We start from the raw sequence: 21,152 nt of genomic DNA, 5'->3' as shown, positions 1-21,152 counted from the left end.
TTGGTACCTTCAGTCCCCCCTGTCGTGTCGGCAGGCTGTGATTGCAAACTGGTCTACCGTATGTGGTTTACTAGCACCGTGCACAGTGGAGGCTAAAGTTGATATATTTGGCCTGAAGCTGACAATCATTTTTTTACCCTATTTGGATGTTAAATTTGATCATTTTCAAGCAGAAAAACATGCAAATATGCAGTTTTTCCACCATACATATTATTTAGATGAATGAGACACTTAACTCCCCACTGAATTTATTATTTAGAATATTTTAATGGTTTATGACCTGCATAGGAGGATAACATTTTGGCTACTTTAACTTCCCTTCATAGTGTTAAAACCCTCCTTTTTGTGAATATCTTTAGTTGAAACCACTTTTACTTCCCTCTTTGTTACACCTTAAAATTCCTGCTTTAACTTTTTTATATTTCATGTTTTTTTATATTTACATTTTTCATATCTTTTTCATATTTTATTCATAAGTCCCCCCTCCACTCAAAAATGCGTATTGTTCCTTCACGGTGATGTTTGAGCTTCACTGTGCAGACTGATGTATGTGCAGTCTGACACGAGAAGGCTGTTAAAGTTTCTCAGAGTTTAACATGTACTGTACTGTACTGTATGTACATGTTATGTATGTTACTGTTATGGTCCAGTATGCAACTTATACAAATGTGATGTGGAAACTTGAGAGGAGTTAAATTAGTCATGTGTCCAGTATTCGAACTTTTGAAATGGAAAAAAAAATATTTTCATATTCATAGATTCTGCATTTCCAACAAGGGAGAAGGAGTAGCTGTAATTTTAAGATTTTTTATGCAAGGTTATTATGGAAAAATCATTTCAACACACATTATTATTTAAAGCAGAGTGTTTTTATTGGTCTTAAAACGTGTCTAGAGGGGATCTTTAGTGGTTCTCATGGTTTAACACCCTCATACATTTTTACATTTGAATGTGAATAACATTTTGGTTTACTCAACCCATATTTCCCTTTTTGCTACACACAAATTTTCAGCTTTTATTTTTATATATTTAAATATTTTATACCTCCATTTGTCATATGGGCCTTTCTCACATATTTTATGTTGTTCCTAAAACACGACAGGTAATGCCGTCGATAAAATGTGCTGGATAAATAAGTTGTGATCGGCTTCATTAATGTACATTATAATCATTTTATTTATTACAAAAATAGTTTTGTGTGGCGGTCACACCGGGCGACCTCCCACTGTTACTGTAAGTGTTTACCGCTCCGTGCCTACGGTGCGTATATATTCCTGTACATGGAAGAATCTCAGACTTCCTGTGAGCGTGCCTCCTCTGATGTCCTCGGACCTTGATCGATGGTTGGGGGAAGCGACCTGCCCCTAAAATAAACCCTTTTCTCACTTAAAATGCACATCCGCACTTCTTCCATCTGCTCTCCTTTCCTCTCCCTCACCTCTTCTCCTCGGGGCGACGGAGGGTTATAAGCAGGGAGTAATGAGAGGAAGGGGCCGCCGCGGTGTCCGGGACGCCGTGGAGTGATAATGACCCCTGCTTTTGTGATCTCTGTTGCTTGTTACCGAAGCTTCGCCACCGCTTGTTGTCTCATTACCCAGGACTTGAACCCCTCTTCATCCGGGGGTTGCACGTAGGGCGCACACACTTTTACACACACGCAGACACTTTGCGTCCATCTCTTTAGTCTCCTCCGTAACACGGTAATATTATGTCTCTTAATGGGAACAGGGAGCTCGGTGCCAGAGTTCCTCTGGATAATTGGCTGCTTCCTCACCTGCTGACATCTCCCCCATTGACATTCTTGCATTTTACATTTAAGGTGCTTCATTTCTTTCCCCCCTTAACTTCTTCTTCTTCCTCCTTCCTCCGTCCTCTGACTTGCAATACCGGCTCTTGTATTTTTTATTTTTTTTGTACTGATTTTACAGTCTTTCTCGATCCTCTTGTGACAAATTGAATCCCAGTTTCCAGCCATATCTGCCACATCGATAGAAATAATGCTTATTTCTATCGATGCGACGGATCGTTATTTTCACTAGAATGTTTTTTTTTTTAAAAACAGAACAAATGCAATACGGGGGAATTTGCAAGATTTCTTTTTAAGAGAATCTTTTTCATCTTATCGTGCCATGTCTTGAATACCTCACCTTTACCAAGTTTTTCCGCCGACACCATCTTGTTTCCAGTAGTATCAAAGGATGTTTTCCCTTTGTGTGCACTTGCTGCTTTGCATATGACATATTTGTATTAGGGCTGCCAATCGATTAAAATATTTAATCGCGTTTAATAGCATCATTGTCGATAGTTAATCGCGATTAATTGCAAATTAATCGCACATTTTTTATCTGTTAAAAATGTACCGTAAAGGGAGATTTGTCAAGTATTTAATACTCTTATCAACATGGGAGTGTGCAAATATGCTGCTTTATGAAAATGTCTGTTTATATTTATTATTGGAAATCAGTTAACAACACAAAACAATGACAAATTATTAATTCAAAATATGCTCAAATCATAACATGGCAAACTGCAGCCCAACAGGCAACAACAGCTGTCAGTGTGTCAGTGTGCTGACTTTGACTATGACTTGCCCCAAACTGCATGTGATTATCATAAAGTGGGCATGTCTGTAAAGGGGAGACTCGTGGGTACCCATAGAACCCATTTACATTCACATATATTGAGGTCAAAGGTCAAGGGACCCCTTTGAAAATGGCCATGACAGTTTTTCCTCACCAAAATGTAGCATAAGTTTGGAGTATTATTTAGCCTCCTTCAGGAGAAGCTAGCATGACATGGTTGGTACCAATGGATTCCTTGGGTTTTGTAGTTTCATATGATATCTTCTATTTAGCTTTAAAACTGAAATTTTCATTAATATGTTAAAGAAATTAGTGGCGTTAAAACAAATTTGCATTACCGCGTTATTATGGCGTTATCTTTGCCAGCCCTAGTTCGTCTGCTTCTGAGCCTCGGCCCCTTCCTTAAAATGATGATTCACATCCCATCAGATTGAAACGGCTCTGAATGGCACACAGTTTCGGACACAGACTCAGCTCTTGATCTACTTGGTACAACACAAATGTACACTTTGAAGAGGCAAATGCAATTATTACTATCATCACATCCCTATATAGAGGCTACACACATGGAACTGCAGTACTGCAAAATGATCCTTCATATTGTTGTTTTTCTTCTGCATGTCAAATACCCACATCTTTCCCTCTTATCACCGTCTCCAGAATCAAGTGAATCATCTGGAAGGTGTGTCTTCAGGCTTCGGGTAGACCATTAAATGTGAACACAACTCCTGTACTGTACATACAGTATATTATTTTTCACTTATTGTCTTTCTCACACTCTCACGTTACACAGGTCACCTCCTCGCCATTCTGTCACAGCTTGTACTCGACTGATAGTGCTTTTCTTTTTGCACATTTTGTACGTGCTGAAATACAGATATTTTATACATCTCTATAAACAGTAATCTGTTTTTAGTATGCTAATATAATCCAATTTGCCCCCCCTTTTTTCTACTAATACACTATTCTTTTTTTAATTTAATGCTGCTGTGACTTAGTGTCTAATCTAATCTAATGTTAAATTAAAATTGGAATTAATTAGCAATGTGTAACAGCATCTTTCAATAAACAAACCCTCTGTAGCTTCTAATTGATCGCTGATGACTGACTGGAGGGTGTATTGGTCAGCACACACACACACACACACACACACACACACACACACACACACACACTGACTCAGCCGACTGATTAAGCAGCACTAAAATGTCTACCGGTCTGTCCATCGACTCTGCTCTCCATCAGTCACCTGCTGTTTGAAGGCAGGAAACATACCACATACCCGTATCCGCGGGCTCGGCCAACTGGCTCACTGCTGCGTTTCTGGCTAGAGAGACATCAAGGTACACGCAGGTTGCAGACAGCCTCATTTAAAAGACTTTTTAAGGTCAATTCAAAAGCAGAATAAAGAAAAGGAAGAATGTTTTCTAAAAATAGCCATATATCTGATTATATTTACACACACTGTAGTCAATGGAAGGAGCAGTAGGAGGGAAACAAAAACAGACAGCAGAGGTATATGTTTGCAAGCCTGATGCTCAGCTACAAAAACTTGAGACAAAAGGAAAAGTGAGGCCACCGCTCACAGCGGTTGGCAGATATAAATGGGTGCTATGTAGCCTGGGAAGTACAGTAAATCACTGTATGTGATAGAGTGCAGTGGCTCCTGCTACGGGCAGCTCCACCACTTAAGAGAAGAGACTTGAAAGCAGCACTATAGTCACAAGATGTTAACATATGACCGTTTTATCCTAGGCTGCAAAATGGGACTAAGAGTGGACACTTTATCCTGTTTAAATGAAAGTCTGATGATGGTGTTTTCATTTGTTCACTCTTGTCAAAAAGTAAATTAAAGCTGCTATAATCAATGTTTGTACATGAACTATGGATCAGATCAGCCCAGTCGCACAGCGGTTCATGAAATAGTCACGAAATCGAATGTATTGATTCATGTACAAAAACATGAATTTCACATTTTTTTTGTGATGGTCGGCATGAAATCAGTTTTTTACGTAATCCATGTAATTGCGAACCGGGAAGTATAAAGAGTCAGGGTCAAAAATCTCAGGACTTTTGCCCAGGAGACCGCTCCACACTTTGTGTCCCGTGTGAAACCAGAAGAAATCAATTTTGATTTATTTGTCACGTAACTTCCGTACTTACATTACGCCACTTCCGGTGTTATTTAAACCCAAACTGTGATCTTTTTCTCAACCTAACTAAGTAGTTTTGTTGCCTAAACCTTACCAAGTCGGTCTTTTCCTAAACCTAACTAAGTAGTTTTTATTTTGTAAAGACTGGAAATTGACATGTGCGTCACGTGTTGCTGGACATTCGTAGGAAAAGGCACGAAAAATACGTTATTAAAAGTCGTGCTGTGTGCATCTATGTACACAAATAAAATAGATTCAATTTCATGACTATTTCACAAACTGATGTGAGACTGTGTTGATCAGTTGACTGTGTGTAATGTGAAAGGTGTTGCTCATAGTGACAAACTCTCTGACAAATTTGCTCAGTGGAAACAGAATGCAGGTTGAAGTACATTTAGTCAAGTTCATGAGCTGAAATATAAAAATATCAATGACCTGATATTTTCATTTTTTGACACTTTATTTATGACGTACTAATTACTCCACAGCAACAGGTTGTTTTTATACTGAGATAAAAATTCAATGCCATTAACATCCCACACCCATTGATGACAACACAGTCATAATTATAAGTCATCCAGGAGTCTCTGGTGGACCGCTGACTCCAGTGCTCCATTATAGCACTTGATCTGAGTGATGGTAGTCCACTAAATGATCATGATCTGCTATTGCTGGTGGTGTCGCCAAGTTTTATTTTGTGAACCATTTCAGACACATTCATTTCCATTCACTGCTATATAGTCTCCCTTTCCACAGAACTCCTTTGGTTATAAACAATAATATTTAATAGTAATAATATTCTTTAAGTTTTGTCATAGAACTAGTAGATTGAAATTCAATTTGGCATTCAATTTACAACATTAAAGGAACAGTGTGTAAAATTTTTCGGGAAACTATTAGCAGAAATGGAATATACTATTCATAACTATGTTTTCATTAGTGTATAATCCCTACAAAATAAGAATTGTTGTGTTTTCGTTCGCTTAGAAGGAGCCCTTCATAGCTACATAGGGAGCGGGTCCTCATCAGGGAGTCCGCCATGCTGCTCCGCCATGTTTCTGCTGTAGCCCAGAACGGACAAACCTAAACACTTTAACATTTCTACGTTACCTGAAGGCCACCGTAGTTCTCCGACGCGCTTGCGAAACTGCGGTAACGTGAGCGGCGAGTGAGTGCAAAACCGTGGTACTGCCAGCTGCCGTCTGACTTCAGTTGGTTGCAATCTGCAACCACACCGCTAGATAACACCAAATCCTACACACTGCCCTTTTAAGTGGAGCACCTCAAAGTACTACTCATGATCAAGACGGCACCGTCAGATCTTAGATGACCAGGATGGCATAAAACAAAAAGTTTCTTCATCTTTTGTGATCTTGATCTCTACTCTTTATCATTGCAGCTCATACAGTGTGGGGTGTGGAGGGGGGGATGTGTGTAGGGGTGGGGGGCAGCTGTATGTAACCCTGTAGGCTTGATACGGCTGAGTGAGATGAGGGTTCGGCGTGAAAGCAGCAGGATCCAATTTACCCTGATGGCCTCGCTGACTGATTTCCTGTGTTTTGATGGACAACAAACGCCAACATGGCACCCCTATCTTGCACCCATCCAACTTTCTGTTCACACATACACCTCTCACCGGTGCCACGGCGCCGGCTAATGTTCTCTCAGTGTCAAATTCTGCTCCCTTAAGGGAGGTATATTCACCCCCCACCCCTCTCTTCTTCTGTTTCTCCGCAGCACCAGATCGCCACGCAGGAAGAGGACCATGATTGACAGCCGGGCTAGCTGAGAAGACCTGCCACTCATCTTCCTATCAGCGTGTCAGAGGGCTATCTCCTTCTCGCCTTCCCCCCCCTCTTCCTCCTCCTTCCTTCTCCTCCCTCCCTCAGTCCTCTCCTCTTATCTTCTCAATGGGCTGGTAACCTCGCCATCCCTCGTAGTTATCCACCACTCCAGAAACCTGAGAGAGACAGAAATACTAAAGAAAAAATACTTCGAAAAAAACAAACTCTCGCTCCAACTGAGGGGAGTTTGGCATGCCTCCTCACTCCAGTTGAGTTGCAGTAAGCGGAAGAAGTAGAAGAGGGATCCCTTGTTAGCACCCCTTCTCCTTCTTGAGAAGGAGCAGAGAGAGGACCAGCCATGCATTTCCATTTGGCGTTGGCGCTGCAGGCGCTGTGGACCAGTATTTGCCAGGCGGGCATTCAGCACTATCCCGCAGCGTGGGGCCACTACGACGTGTGTAAGTCCCAGATTTACTCAGACGAAGGCTTAACCTGGGACTACATGGCCTGCCAGCCAGAAGCGGCAGACATGACCCAGTACCTGAAGGTTACTCTGGATCCTCCCAACATCACCTGTGGAGACCCTCCGGAGACATACTGTGCCCTGGTGAGTACATGCAAAAGTGAAGAAACCCCCCAAATGTTCGCTTTAATTGTACACACACACACACACACGCAATCCCAAGGCAGCTCTCTTATCTGTGTATCTCCTCGGCTTGTTCTGACCCCACAGCCGTGACAGACACTTTGAAAGCCTGTGTGACTCAGATACGTTGCCGGGGCTGTAGAAATAGAGGCTTGTGCCCATTGACGTCATGTTCTGCTGTTTAGAAAGCTGCTTCCGAGTGTGCACTGCAAACACTGTCTCATGGGCTGTTCACTTGCCGAAAACACAGCATAATGTGACTCTACCAATGAACACACACATCAGAGTCACATAAAAACACAGTTCACCTCAGTTCTTCGTGATTTCGGCTTCTCTGTTAGCGTCAGTGCGTGTGTGTTTTCGCCGAGCTGGATGAGTGGGTGGCCTAAAAATTCAAACAGTCTCTGGGTGAAATAGTGCACAGGTGGACTAAAAATACAACAGCATGTATGAGAACTTAAGTGGAGCACTATTTTAAGCTCCAGTACACAATGTTTTTTGTTTTTCTTACATTTAGCAGCACCTTTGCACATGCAGAGCTATAAGTGTTCATTCCATTGTTTTTTATTTTACTCAAACCCACCGGCCCAGCATTCACCGTCAGCATTCATTATTGGTCATGGTATGGTCATGGTATGGTCATTTTTCACCTTTAAAGGGATAGTTCGGATGTCTTGAAGTGGGGTTGTATGAGGTACTTACCTACAGTAGATGACGGTCAGCACGCCTCCAGTTTGGAGAAACAGGAATACCAGCACGGGAGCAAAGTAATGTAGTGCTGTGGAAGGGGCCAGCAGCAAAACCTATTTTGGACACCTAAAAGAAAGACTCACCTAAAAAATATTTATATCAGTTTAAGTGTTTAGAATATTTTCAGCGCTTTACCTTGCCGTCAGACAGCCCTTTCCGACCGGGAACCGAAGCCGTTATCTATGCTCTCGCCAAATCAACCAGACTCCGTCGAAACACAGTAATTTTACCTCGCAGAACACGGGGGTTGCTGGTCTACCGCTGACTCAATAGGTTAGTTTGTTTGTTATTTTGTGACATTGGTTAGTCCGGATTCACCAAAGTCACACAATAGCACAAACAAACTAACCGATCGAGGCAGCGGTAGACCAGCGACCCCTGTGTTATTTGAGGTAAAATTACAGTTTTTTTCAATGGAGTCTGGTGGAGCTTTGGTGAGAGCATAGATGGATACAACGGATTCAGTTCCTCGTTGGAAAGGGCTGTCTGATGGCAAGGTAAAGCGGTGAAAATATTCTAAATATAGCATGCACTTAAACTGCTATAGATTTTTTTAAGTAGGCCTTTCTTTTAGGTGGCTAAAATACGTTTTGCTGCTGCCCCCGTCCACAGCAGTTCATTGCTTTGGTTCTGTTCAGTAACTCTTCTCTGTTTCTCCAAGCTAGGGGTGTGCCGACCGTCATCTACTGTAGGTAATACACCGACTATGGAGAAGTACCTCATACAACCCCACTTGAAAACACCTGAACTATCCCTTTAAAATGTTTATTTGGGGGATGCAGTGCCACCTTTTGACTGTTGCTTTCGGCATATTTGCCTTGATGTGAGAAATGACTATGTCTGTCTATGTCAGACTTTCTAGTATGGTGTTGTACTTTGACATAAAGTAGGAGGATTATCTCTTCAGCCTCAGTGGTTGTCAGTGCCCCTGCTGTCAACTCAGATCTACTTTGTGTTTAGTGCTAATTAGAAAATGTTAGCATCCTAACACGTCAAACTGAGATGGTGAACATGGTTGTACGTGCAGTTTAGCATTGTCACTGTGAGCATGTTAGCTTGCTGACGTTATCTTTTAGCTCAAACTGTGAGTGAGTTGAGCCTCACAGAGCCGGTAGCGTGGCTGTATAGACTCTTAGTCCACATCCCAAAGGGGTTGTTGAGTCACTGAACAAATTTGCCATGATCGACCTGTTGATGAAGGGGTTCCACATTGCTGCACACTAGTTTCATGGTAACGACTCAAAAGTGATGTTTTGGAGGACGAGAGAGAGTTCGCATTGAAACGGCACTATAAAAAGCAGTGATTGGTTGATTGCTTTACCCTTTGAAGTTCATGTGGTGCTGTTGATTCTGCAAATTACATCGCAATCATGAAAATCACAAATTCCCCAGTGGAGCTGAAAATAAAATGAGCAAAAGATGCATATTAGGTCAAGTATTTAATTAGCAAACCGCCCTCCTCCTTATTCCGGGTCCTTTTCACTTTGAAGCTCACAGCTGGTCGCCTCAGATTAACGCTAAATGATGAATCCATTTTGGGCCGTCGTGTGTTACCAAGTCATCAAAGATTCTCTCAGAACAAATGCACTCCTCAACAGCTTCAAGAGCTCTTTAGATAAATAGCAAGATGTTCCAGGAAAAAGTAGTAACTTGAGGAGTATAAATAGACAGTCGCCATCAGCGCAAAGTCAGCTGAGAGGAGACACAGAGGAACAGAGAGGGATTAACAAAATACAGATGACAGAGACAGCGAGAGAATGATCAAGAGGGAAGCGAGACGGAGCGAACATGGGGGAGACAGAGACTCAGAGGACTATGTGCAAAGCATACGGCGACTGAAGAACTAATATCTCCTGCGTGGGGCGGGATGGAGGCTCTGAAATGTGAATAATTCAACATGTTTTGTAGCTAATGTGTTTTATTCATAGGACACATTATTCAGCCCGACATCTCTCAGGCACTTTTGAAAAATGCTGACTCCCCGTGATCGGCCAAGGTTGGTTGAAGGCGAAGGAGGTTGGAAGGGGGGAGTAGGAAGCCATATCTGGGAGGTCATCGTCAAAATGGGATCACCCTCCGATCTCCCTCTGGGCGGCCCCGTGACCTCCGATTGATCCGCGATTGAACCCGAAGTGTGTCTGGTATTTGCTGCTCGGCAGCCGTGTTGTGGATAAACTGGATGATGAACAGCGGTCATCCGTGTGTGACGCTCCAGTGGAGCCGTTCTATTTCTGGACGCACAGTTGAAACAGAGTTTATTATTATTATTGCCAGCCTTTTAACAGTCTGATGAGCGCTTATTGAATTAGTGGGGGAGTTTTCGCCGCGCTGTCGCCCTCGTGTCTCCGCCAGTCAGTGTGATAGGAGGGCTTCAATTAAACAGGCAGTGGTTAGCTCCCACATAACCATTTCCTCTCTCTGTTGTACTGTACTCATCGCAAATCACACAGACATCAGTGAAATATGACCCCTGCCGCTTGCCATAGAGTCCAATTCTCTGCAATTGGTTTATGTTTACCCCCGGGCAGTAACGTGGCTCCGAATCAACATCAGAACAATTATCATTGATATTCCAGCTACTCCGGCTGCCAATACGCTGCTGCAATGCCAATAGTGGTTTGTATCGTAAGTCAGATCATTGCAGATTCGGGGCAATTATCATTAGGCCGCGTTATCGGAGAATTTCATCTCTCTGGTAATTGATTCGGCGCTCGTAGAGGCGGGTGTATTTTAAAGCCTCGCGTCTGCTTCCTGGAGCGCTGAAGGTAACAGACACCGAAGCCTGACGAGAGGAGAGGGAGACATTGAGAGATGCAGCTCGAGGGTGTGGTGCTTATATGAGCATGGTTACCTCAGGTTGCGGCCTTCATCCCCCCCCCCACACACACACACACACACACACACACACACACACACACGTACGTTCACTCATACACACACCACGCTCCCCAGCAAAGGCTTTTTATTCTGCTTCTAGCCCGGTGACCTTTTCGATAGCAATAAGCTGGCATTCACTGAACTCTGGCACACAAATCTGCCATCATATGAGATTTCACTGTCCCCTCCAGTTTGACTCAGGCTGGCCTTTAAAAGCCTGGACAGGTCGCAGAGCCTCGACCAGTTGATGATTGACTTTGTGCCGGATTCAGGAGAGCAGATCTGACTTCATACAAAAATCATGTCCTGTTGCAGAATGATTCTCGTGAAACCAACTCGTCCAAAAAAACACAAATTGACCGATTATTGTGTTCTCAAAACCTCCATACTTGAAAAGTTACAAAATAGTAAATGAAAATACTTGTGTTACATTCCAACACAGTCTCGCGGCAGTTCGTGAAATAGAAACAAAATGTAATCTATTTGATTCGTGTAGATAGACACGAATTTCCCTTTTTTTTTTTTGGTGACGCTCAGCACGACTTTCAACAACCTTTTCAGGCTTTTTCCTACGAATGTCCAGCGACGCTTGCGGCAATTTCTGCTCAAGTCTTTTCAAAATAAAAGTACTTAGTTAAGCTTTGGAAAAGATTGCGGTTTCGATTTAAATAACACTGGAAGTGCCGTAACTTAAGTACGGAAGTTACGTGACAAAAACTACTTGGACAGCTTTAGGAAAAGATCGTGGTTTGGTTTGAAATAACTCCTAAAGTGCCAGAACTTAAGTACGGATGTTACCTGACAAATAAATCAACTTTGACTTCTGGTTTCGTAGTGACACCAACACCGGTCTCCTGGGCGAAAGTCCAATATTTTTTGACCCACCCATCCATCCCGACCTCCCTACGCAGCATTCACCGCTCTTTATACTTCCTGGTTCACAATTACGTGGATTACATACAAATTGATTTTGTGCTGACCATCACAAAAAAATTTGAAATTCTTGTCTATGTGCACGAATCAATACATCATATTGAGTGACTATTCCACGCACCGCTGTGCGACTGTGCTGTACATTAAGACTAGTCTTTGCTGGCTAGTACAGGTTGATTAAATCGAGTAGTAGCCGTGCGTTCTTCATGTCTAGCTCCTGTACCATATATAGAAGGACTCTCAAGGGAATTATCAGTGGTTCATTTATTCTACTGCCGAGGTTTGAACTGAAGTAACATCCACTCAGTTATCCCAACACTCCAACACACAATTTATCAACCAGCATAACCTTGCATGTGTTGGTTCTTCTTTGATGCACATGGCATTAAGCATAGAAGAAGCTCCTTTCTAGGTTTAACTCCATAATTTATACTAACTATGCTTGTGTGCGTGTGGATGTCCTCATGCATTCCTGTGAAAGCACTGTGTGTCTCTATTTGTGCCATCAATTTACAACCAGGAAATGCTGATGAATGCTGAAACCTGAGTCCCGGCAGGCCGGTGCATTTCATAGCCAATCAAATCTAAATGAGGAAACCAAGGAGATTATTAAAAAGGTGGTGGAGCACAGTAGTGTTTCTTTTTCAGCCCCGATGAAAGGTCATTAAATCTGTGCCATGATAAGAGAAGGTAGCTCACATATAGTGTCTTAATTATTATGCTTAGCTATTGAGATCAGTAACATGATGCACTGATTTAAGCTTTGGAGCTTGTGGCGAGCATGGTAACTGTGCACATTGTGTCTGTGTGTACGTGTTTGAATCCCTGAGTTTGACTTACACTGCCATTTACTGATGTTGGGAATGTTTTGGGTCATATCTGTATACCATTTGCTGATGCAGAAAATGCTATAGTGTAGTATATATGGTTGATGGATGGTGCAGTATACCTGTGAGCTAAATAAAATACAGCACACAAGTACTGCAAGAAGATAAAGTTCAAAAATGTATTCCGATTTTTTAAAACGGCTGTTTTGTACGACGGAGTATTAGGTCCATTGTAGGTAAAAAAATTATAATTACGGAGCCGACGGAGGGGGTTAACATTCCGAGAAAAAGACGTGGAATTTTTTAGTTTAAAGTCGTAAATTTACGAGAAAAACTTGGATATTCTCTGATATTAACGTGGCACATTTACAAGAAAAAACTCACAAGATTATTAAGTCGTAAATTTACAAGAAAAGAATTCGGGAAAATTCCATTACCGCGGTAAGTGTGTTCAGAGTCCCATCAACAGTTGGTTTTTACTGTAACTGTGCTGAAATAAAAGTTTGTCTCTACTTTCCTGTAATTTCTACAATACTTTTGGCCATCAAGTGACACGAGAGGGTGGAGCTAAGTACAACTGAATGCTGAATAAGACAACTAGGGTCATTTTCTCATAGATGGTGGCTGGAGTTACCACGGATTTGCACTCCACTATTTTTAAACATTCTTTCTTGGAAATTTATGACTTCATATTCTCAGAATTTTTCTGAATATTACCCCCTCACCCTGGCTCAGTAATGATTTCTTTAGGTCCAACATTATCAGGTTTTTTTTAAGTGTTACATGATTAATTTTAGCATTGTGTTTTGTCAGGTAAACCAGTTAATTTATCAGTGATAAAAAAGAACACAGTGTCGTTCAAGTGGTGTAGTTTCTTCAGTGAGGTGCTAAAAAAGTTAAAAATACTGTGATGAAGATCAGGTGTGAGGTGTGTTTTTTGTCATCTGCTCATCTAGTGATGTTGGAAACAGGTGTGTATCGTTCTAGTCCCTCAGCAGGGGCTGGGCTCTGTCAAGTGTAGGAATGGTAAAACTGTTAAACAATAGATGACACTCTTGTGTCCCATTGTGTGTGCTTATAGCTAACGATAGATGTCAGAACTATTTAAATATCTTAAGTCTTTATTTAGTTATTAGTTATTTTACAGTTTTTGAATACTACCTGTTTAACTCACCCCCGTGCTTACCTGAGCAGATGGTATATTCTGAGTATAGGCTGAGATGCTAACAGTGCTACTGGCTTCTCTGAAGTAGGGTGGAAGGTTGCAGCTATATGTAGAACTCTAGGTTTTGTTTGTTAGTTTGTTGTTTTATCGGCTTTAAAGTGTTGAACTTGGCCAGGGTTTCATTTTTTGCCCTTTGTCTAGTTTCATTTTTATTATAAAACTCCCCCCTTTTTTTGCAGAAGTCATTAGATATTGCATTGTTCATGAGCCCTTTCAAAGATTCCCGATGCCCAAAGGAAACCCCAAACCTTTATATGGGGTGTTGCATGTAACTGTTGATAAAGTCCAATGAAAACGATTGTAGCTCGCAAGGGCTTGTATGCTTCAATATAGATAAGCAACACTCCTGATTGTAATTAATTAGAGCCACAACATGTTCAATATGCTGTCTCCATGATCAGCATAATATCGGAGAAGCCATCCGAGCACCATACAGGGGATTTTCTAGTGGTTTTGTCCAATAAATGCAAGACGTGGGGTGCCGTGGGCTCCCGTGGATTTACATTGCGATATACAAATCGGACCTTTTCCTAAGCTGATCCTGATTAGAGGATTCAGACAGATAAAGCGTCTGAACTCCCCCCTGTGCTCCGCCCGCCCCGCACTCTCAATAGGCTCCGCGCTGACATTTCCTTGAGAAACGAGTGCGCTGTCAGCAGCAATATGTCTCATTTCATATTGTAACAGTCAGTGCAAGGGTTAGAGGAGGTGCAAGAGTGAGAGAAAAGAGACGGTGGCTTTTTTGCAGTCCTACAGTGTTGTCTGTGACATTCTGTCTCATACACCTGTTTGGCTATTAAGAAGACGAAACTGCAAACACAAGCACAAAGGTGGCTTTTCAGACCTTCTGGCTGACTTTAAAAAAAAAAGGTCAGAGTCAGGAATGTTGTAGCAAAGTAACCAGCAGTGAAAAACGAATTATTCATTCAATAGAACTGCTTACCATTAGAGGATTGAGTCAACTCGATTCATTTTATGTGTCGTCTTTCATCTTTACCAGACCAAACCAAATCAAAGGTTTATTGAAATTTGCGGCACAGGATAAGGACCAAAACAAGCTGAAAGGAAAGATGTGTGTAATTCACTAATTCTTGCAGCATAAGTCATTGTTCTTTGTTTGATTAGAGATGGCTATCTGGAGTGCAAAACAAGGCTGGAGTTCTTGTTTCTGCATAATTCACCAACAGGCAGCGTTTGAGACTTGACTGAATTGTTCACACATGATCTTAATCTGGGCTCAAGGGAATTCTGCCTCTTTTTATGTGATTTAATTAGTCTAATCAACCCTCAACAAACAATTTCAATTTGAAGTTGATGTAGCAAACACTACACTGTTTCATTATTGCACTTGACGGATAACAAGCTCCTTTATGGATAGAGCACTTTTCATCATCTGAGGGAGCCATAAAATACACTGTAGTATTTCAACAAGACCAAAAGCTGGTTTTTGTCCGAAAAATTCACACGGAACCTCAGCAACCAAATAAAGGACAATGTATGGCTTGGTAATGTAGCTGATATGCCCTTGCTAATGTTATGTTATGGTCTTGGGTTAGCATCAAATTTAGGGTCCAATTAGTTTATATATTGTGTAGTTAACGTTAGCCTCTTCAACCTGGTCTCACGGGAAGGTGTATGAAAGCATGACATTTCACTGACATTACACGTGTCATGAGGAAGCATTTTAGCCTTTTGTATACCACGCAACAAAACTATGGTAATGTCCGCAGTTAGGTTGAAGCAACAAAACCACTTAGTAAGGTTTTGGAAAAACGTCAAGGTTGGCCTTTAAATATGTACTTAAACTAAATAAAATATGTATAGAAACAGCATAACATAAGCACCGAACATATGTCACAAACGTCACAAAAAAACACGTGACAAATGTCACTAATGTAACTTACAAAACACAACACCAGTCTTGAACACCTGTCTCTAGGGGTGTAAAAGTTTGAATACGATACTATACATATTGTTTGGACAACGATACAATTTAGATTCAATCCAGCATCGACATCAGACCTTGCCAGCAACATTTGATGTTTGGTCAGCAAATAATGTGACAGTATGAAAACAGCATACCTTTTACTCACTGGGTGTGGCTACACATTTTGACAAATAATTGCATGTCTCAATTAGATGCGTTTATTTGACCTAGATTCTCCACAATTCAATCGTTGAGTTAATTTTACAAATGAATGATTCGTAATTGATATTTGATTCGAAAGCCTATTTCATTATAGATGCGATTCTCATACTGCTAAATAAACAATGTGATAGTATTTCCCATATTTGCTGAGACTGAGTTTTGTGTGAAAGGAACTAAGGCCTGTCCCATATAGACAGCTTTCCCAAATATACACCGGTTGAGTTAAGTGATTGAAGCAAATAAAAGCCCGGGCTATTAATTGCAGTTTTACGTTAGTTAAGAAATGTAGGCTGGTTTAGTCCTCAGTATAACTACACTGAGAGTCTTCACTCATGACAGAACTGCTGCTGTTGGTTGAAAGCTGCATTTGAACTTTAATTTATTCTTGCTAGAGAGGCTGTGTGAAACCGGTCCAAACCTTCCTGCTGCAACAGATCAATGGGCATACAGACAAATTACTACAGGACACTAAACAAAATACTATTAGGAAACCATCTGGAAAGCTCACGCTGCTCGTGATAATTAGGGCGATGTGTCTGCGTGGACTCTCCACAGGATTCCACACAGAAGTGATTGATGGTGCATCAATCAACACTGGTCAGTGAAAACGTTCCTCAATGCGTGTGATGGATGCATTGCGGGCAGGCATTGCACCCCAATGCCATTCATCGTAGTCCAAAGGAAAATATCATGCAATGCAGTAATATTAAAGTGGCAGTAGGCAGTATATTTTTGGGCAAAAATTCCATAATAACCTTTCAGCATATTGTTATTCAAATGTTCTGAGAGATAACTAGACTTCTGCACCTCCTCATGGCTTTATTTTCAGGCTTTAACAAATCTAACCCGTGAAGGGAGACTTTGGCCAATCACAGGTCATTTCAGAGAGAGAGCGTTCCTATTGGCTGTGCTCCGGTCATGTGACCGGTGCTTGGCGTTCCTTCAAGAGATTTTAACATGGCTGCCGGGTCACAAACGTTCTCATTTTACAGCTAAACCGTGCACTACAAGATGATCCTGAAAACATTTGAGGAGAGAAATAGGCATTAACGTAACATAATATTGATTCATATTTGATCAGCGCTGCCTAGTTTGACCGTTTGGTCGGAGTTTGCGAGTGATTGACAGCCGGCTCTCATAGACAGCAGATGAACAGCAGACCTCAGATCAGCTCTTACTGCTTGTTTTCCTTCAGTCTGTGAAATCTTGCAGATGCCGTTAGGAGCACCGGAGAACACAGAGGCACATGATTTTCAGGTTACCTGTTTCATGTACTACTGTCACGATATAACGACCGTTTTATAAAAATAACTTTTTAAATCATATTTGCTCCAATCTCACCTACTTCAGCTTTAAATGATGCCCTCATGCTGATTTTCCTAACTTTGTAACTGAAACATGAATATATAATTTTATCCCCCCTCCATGCGGTTCCCCTAATCTGAACCCATAACAAGCTTTTATCTTGTAGCTTGATACGTTCAGCTGAAACACGACCAGTACAGTGAGAATAGGTCGGATATTGTCTAACACAGCAGAGAACTGTCAGACTGTATCTCTCCGCCCAATGTGAAGGTTATACACACCGCCGGTCACGGGAGGATCTCATCACATTCTCCCCGACCCATCCTGTGCCATAAACTTTGCATGAGCGTCGGGGCGCTGTCTGAATTTTTATCATTTTCTTATTTCCTCCAACCGCTCGTTCTTCCCGGTCTTCAGGCGCTAACACAGAGTTGTCAGCCTGCCCAGGCGAAGCTCAAGAGAAGTCCATTAAACAGGTGTTGGCAAAAGAAAACCACACTTCCTGTTATGGGCATGTTGTGGCCCAGCCTTGCATAGTCTAGTTTGGGTAAGACTGAGTGAGGAAACAGTATTCTCATACCACATTCATCTGTTTTTGAGGTTGAACGTATTCTAGGAGGGTTTTGTTTTCATCTACTTCATTAATGGTGTAGCAACAGTAACTAAGGCGGGTGAGGTTTAGCATTGCTGTAGTGCATATTGCTTTTACCTGCCTTGTTCTCTATTTTCTATGCTATTATCACCATCATCGACAGCAGCATTATCACCTTTAACACAACCACCACATGAATATTTTGTGATGTTCATGGTTTAAAGGAACAGTGTGTAACAATTAGGGGGCATCTATTGTCGGAAATGGATTATACTATTAATAAGTATGTTTTCTTTAGTGTATAATCACCTGATAATATGAATCGTTGTGTTTTCGTTACCTTAGAATGAGCCGTTTATATCTACAATGGGAGCGAGTCGTCTTCGCGTAGTACGCCATATTACACCGCAATGTTTCTACAGTAGCCCAGAACGGACAAACCAAACACTGTTACCTTTTCCTGCTTGGGCCGGAGTGGATAACGTTACTCGCTCCCTTCGCCGCCGCTATCTCTCTCTCTTGCTTCATCACTCACTTCCCACATACACACGCACTGGCTCTGCTCCAAATTGATCTAGAGAGGGCCATTCACGTTTTTGTGTCGGCCGCCGTAGCTCGCTGGTTGGTTGCCATCTCCTCACCTCACCACTAGATGCCACCAAATCCTACACACTGCACCTTTAAGTATGAATGGAAATGAGAAAGTATTGTTTTTTTTAAAGTGCAAACAGGAGGAAATGTTTATTTCCAGGGAGAAAAGTTTGCAAAAAGTAAAGTTGGAAAGTAGACAACATCAGGTGTTGTGTGAGTGTGTGTGTGACTCGTCTATCTGGGCTCCATCAAGGCGTTCAGTGTTGCCTCACCGTTTACACTGCCATAACAAGATAACAGGGGGCCTCCTTGACTCCAGCATCCCGCAGGGTTTTCTGTTGACTCTTTTTTTTCAAAGTTTGGAGCAAAACATTTCCTCCTTTGCCATAAAGTATGGAGAGGAGAGCTTGGAGAAGCTGAAGAATAGATGTTTTTCCCCCCCTGTATTTAGATGTAAAACTCTAGACTGTGAAAGTGAAAAAATATTCTCTCGCACGTATGAGAATGACGTCAATAGGAGAAGGGCTAACGTTTCATTTTGGGAAACAAAAACATTGTATTTCACTGTCATTCAGCTTCGGTTTCCAGATACTGACATGATGAATTCCCAGAAAATCAGTATTGAATATAAGTCAAGGGAGGAATGATCTCTCATAGCTCAGATTTAGCCTCTGAATATCTTAAAGGCTCTCGCTATTGACTACTAGTCACCCAGAAATATCACATTGTCTCATTGTTAAACGCTCACTGCGCTCACTGGATTTGAAGACCGGTGCATAATATGAACCGAGCATACGGGACTTCACAGTGTGAATTATATGACACAGGCATTTTTTTTTTCTTTCTCTCGTGTATTTTATTTGACGAAAGCATTTTTACTCCGCCTTTTCTCTTCGATTGCTCTGTGGGCTTCAAATCCCTCTTCCAGTAATGGGGGCTTTTGTTGCATTTCACAGTTCATCACTCATGGAAAATTATGGTGTGGAACCCCCTGTGTCATCCACCCCCCCGTACTCCTTCCACCGCGATGCACGAGGCTCTGAGAATAGGTGGAGAAACTCAGTACTCGGCTGCCGGAGAGATCCGTTGACTTTTAATTGCTCTTTGAACCTCTGGGGTGGATTTCCCCTCTGAGCTCACTTGCTAGAACACTGATTTTCACAACACCCCCATTCTCTCTGTGGGACGCGGATAACAAATGGCAAGCTCACACACACACGCGGGCCAACACAGACAAGCTTACGGAGCCCAAAGCATGACATACGGTGGCATTCATATTTAGAGGCACTCATGTTTTCATTTATTTGTGTTGGGGGGGCTTTTAATGTTAATTGCAGCAGATAAGTGGGAGTGTTGTGAATGGAGCCATCCCAGTGATCCCATCTCTCATTTATATCCATGGTGGTGGTGGTGGTGGGAGTTAAATGCTCTCACAGCCCTGGCAGACCATCCTGTCCCTTATCAGCACAATAAAGCCCTTTATTTTGTGGAGTGGCTGGTGTATGCGGCATGCATGCGTGTCTGTTTCTATTTGTGTCTGTATCTACAGCCACACCACAGGCTTTCATGAATTCTGAACTGCAGCACACACCGTGCTCTTTCAGATGACTGTTCGCATCTATTTCAGGATGTAACCTACTGTATACGCCGTACTAACGTGAACCGCTATGATGTGGAGAAAACAAGGATGTTCACAATAACAAAATGTGCCTTCAAATTCTGCCTGCTTATTTTCACCTATCTTGTTTCTTTAAATCCATCGGGTTCAGCCAAACTGCCATTGTACCAATGTTCTAATAGTTGTCTCAGGTGAGCAACATATTGGCCGCATGCCCCTGGGATCAGTTTTGTATGATTGAAAATTGCAGCTTTTTTGTATTTCGTATCGACATCATCAGTTCTGTATCAGAAGAAAGGGAAACATTAAGAAGTGTTACACCCTCAGCTGCAGTATCAACACAACCTTTTGAAAGTGCAGGGTAAGAGATTTAATGCATAATTTCTTCAAGTCAAAACTAGACCATTTGCAAACAGAGGTAGAGAAAACCTGCTGAGGAAACCTCAAATAACAACTCAGCCTCATGGGAAGGTGTATAAATAGCACGACATTAGAAGGACATTCTGTGAGTCATGACAACGCATTTTAGGCTTTTCAAAAGCTTGTCATTTGTACAGCCACGCAACAAAACTACGGTAACGTTCGCAGTTAGGTTTAGGCAACAAAAAAAACTTAGTTAGGTTTAGGGAAAACGTCACTGTTGGCCTTAAAATAAGGATGTAAACTAAGTAAAATATGCATGGAAACAACGTTACAGAAGTACGGAAAGCACGTCACAAACTTGTCACTAAAAAACAATACTAAACATAACTTACAAAACACCAGTCTCCTGGTTGAAAGTCCTGTGTTTGTTGGACCCATCCACTAGTCTCCCACCCGCCCTAAGCAGTCTGTCTCGCTTTTTATTCTTCGACACTAGCTCTGAGCGTAGCATATTTACGCGGATGCGTTTACATTGCATTCAGTACAGACTACACGGTGTACACAAGACACGTGAAAATCAAGAAAGGCGCTGTTATTGCATGCTAAATGCCTCTCGCATTATCGTGTCATTCATACGCATTTTTCTCTGAACAGGCTGCAAATAATCGACTGTTTTAAAATGCGGTATGACCTCATATTAAATGCTATATTTGTTGTTGTTGGCCCAAAGCATTAATTAGTGCCCATTTAACTCGGA

The 21,152-nt window shown here is 41.8% G+C and overlaps 1 protein-coding gene across 5 annotated transcripts in view; it reads left to right on the top strand.

Moving 5' to 3' along the window:
- ntng1a (netrin g1a) overlaps nucleotides 1-21,152 on the top strand; it is a 327,372-nt gene that overhangs the window by 206,713 nt on the left and 99,507 nt on the right. For all 5 annotated transcript variants that reach the window (XM_074621569.1, XM_074621568.1, XM_074621565.1 and 2 more), the window contains one exon: nucleotides 6,473-7,126. In XM_074621569.1, the coding sequence (XP_074477670.1) occupies nucleotides 6,878-7,126 (249 nt within the window). In that variant the 5' untranslated portion in view covers nucleotides 6,473-6,877. The remainder of the gene's footprint in view (nucleotides 1-6,472; nucleotides 7,127-21,152) is intronic.

The sequence above is a fragment of the Sebastes fasciatus genome, chromosome 21 (genome assembly GCF_043250625.1).
Source record: "Sebastes fasciatus isolate fSebFas1 chromosome 21, fSebFas1.pri, whole genome shotgun sequence".
Taxonomy (NCBI): Eukaryota; Metazoa; Chordata; class Actinopteri; order Perciformes; family Sebastidae; genus Sebastes; species Sebastes fasciatus.
Note: the sequence above shows the minus strand (reverse complement) of the source record. Positions and strands in the feature narration are given on the sequence as shown.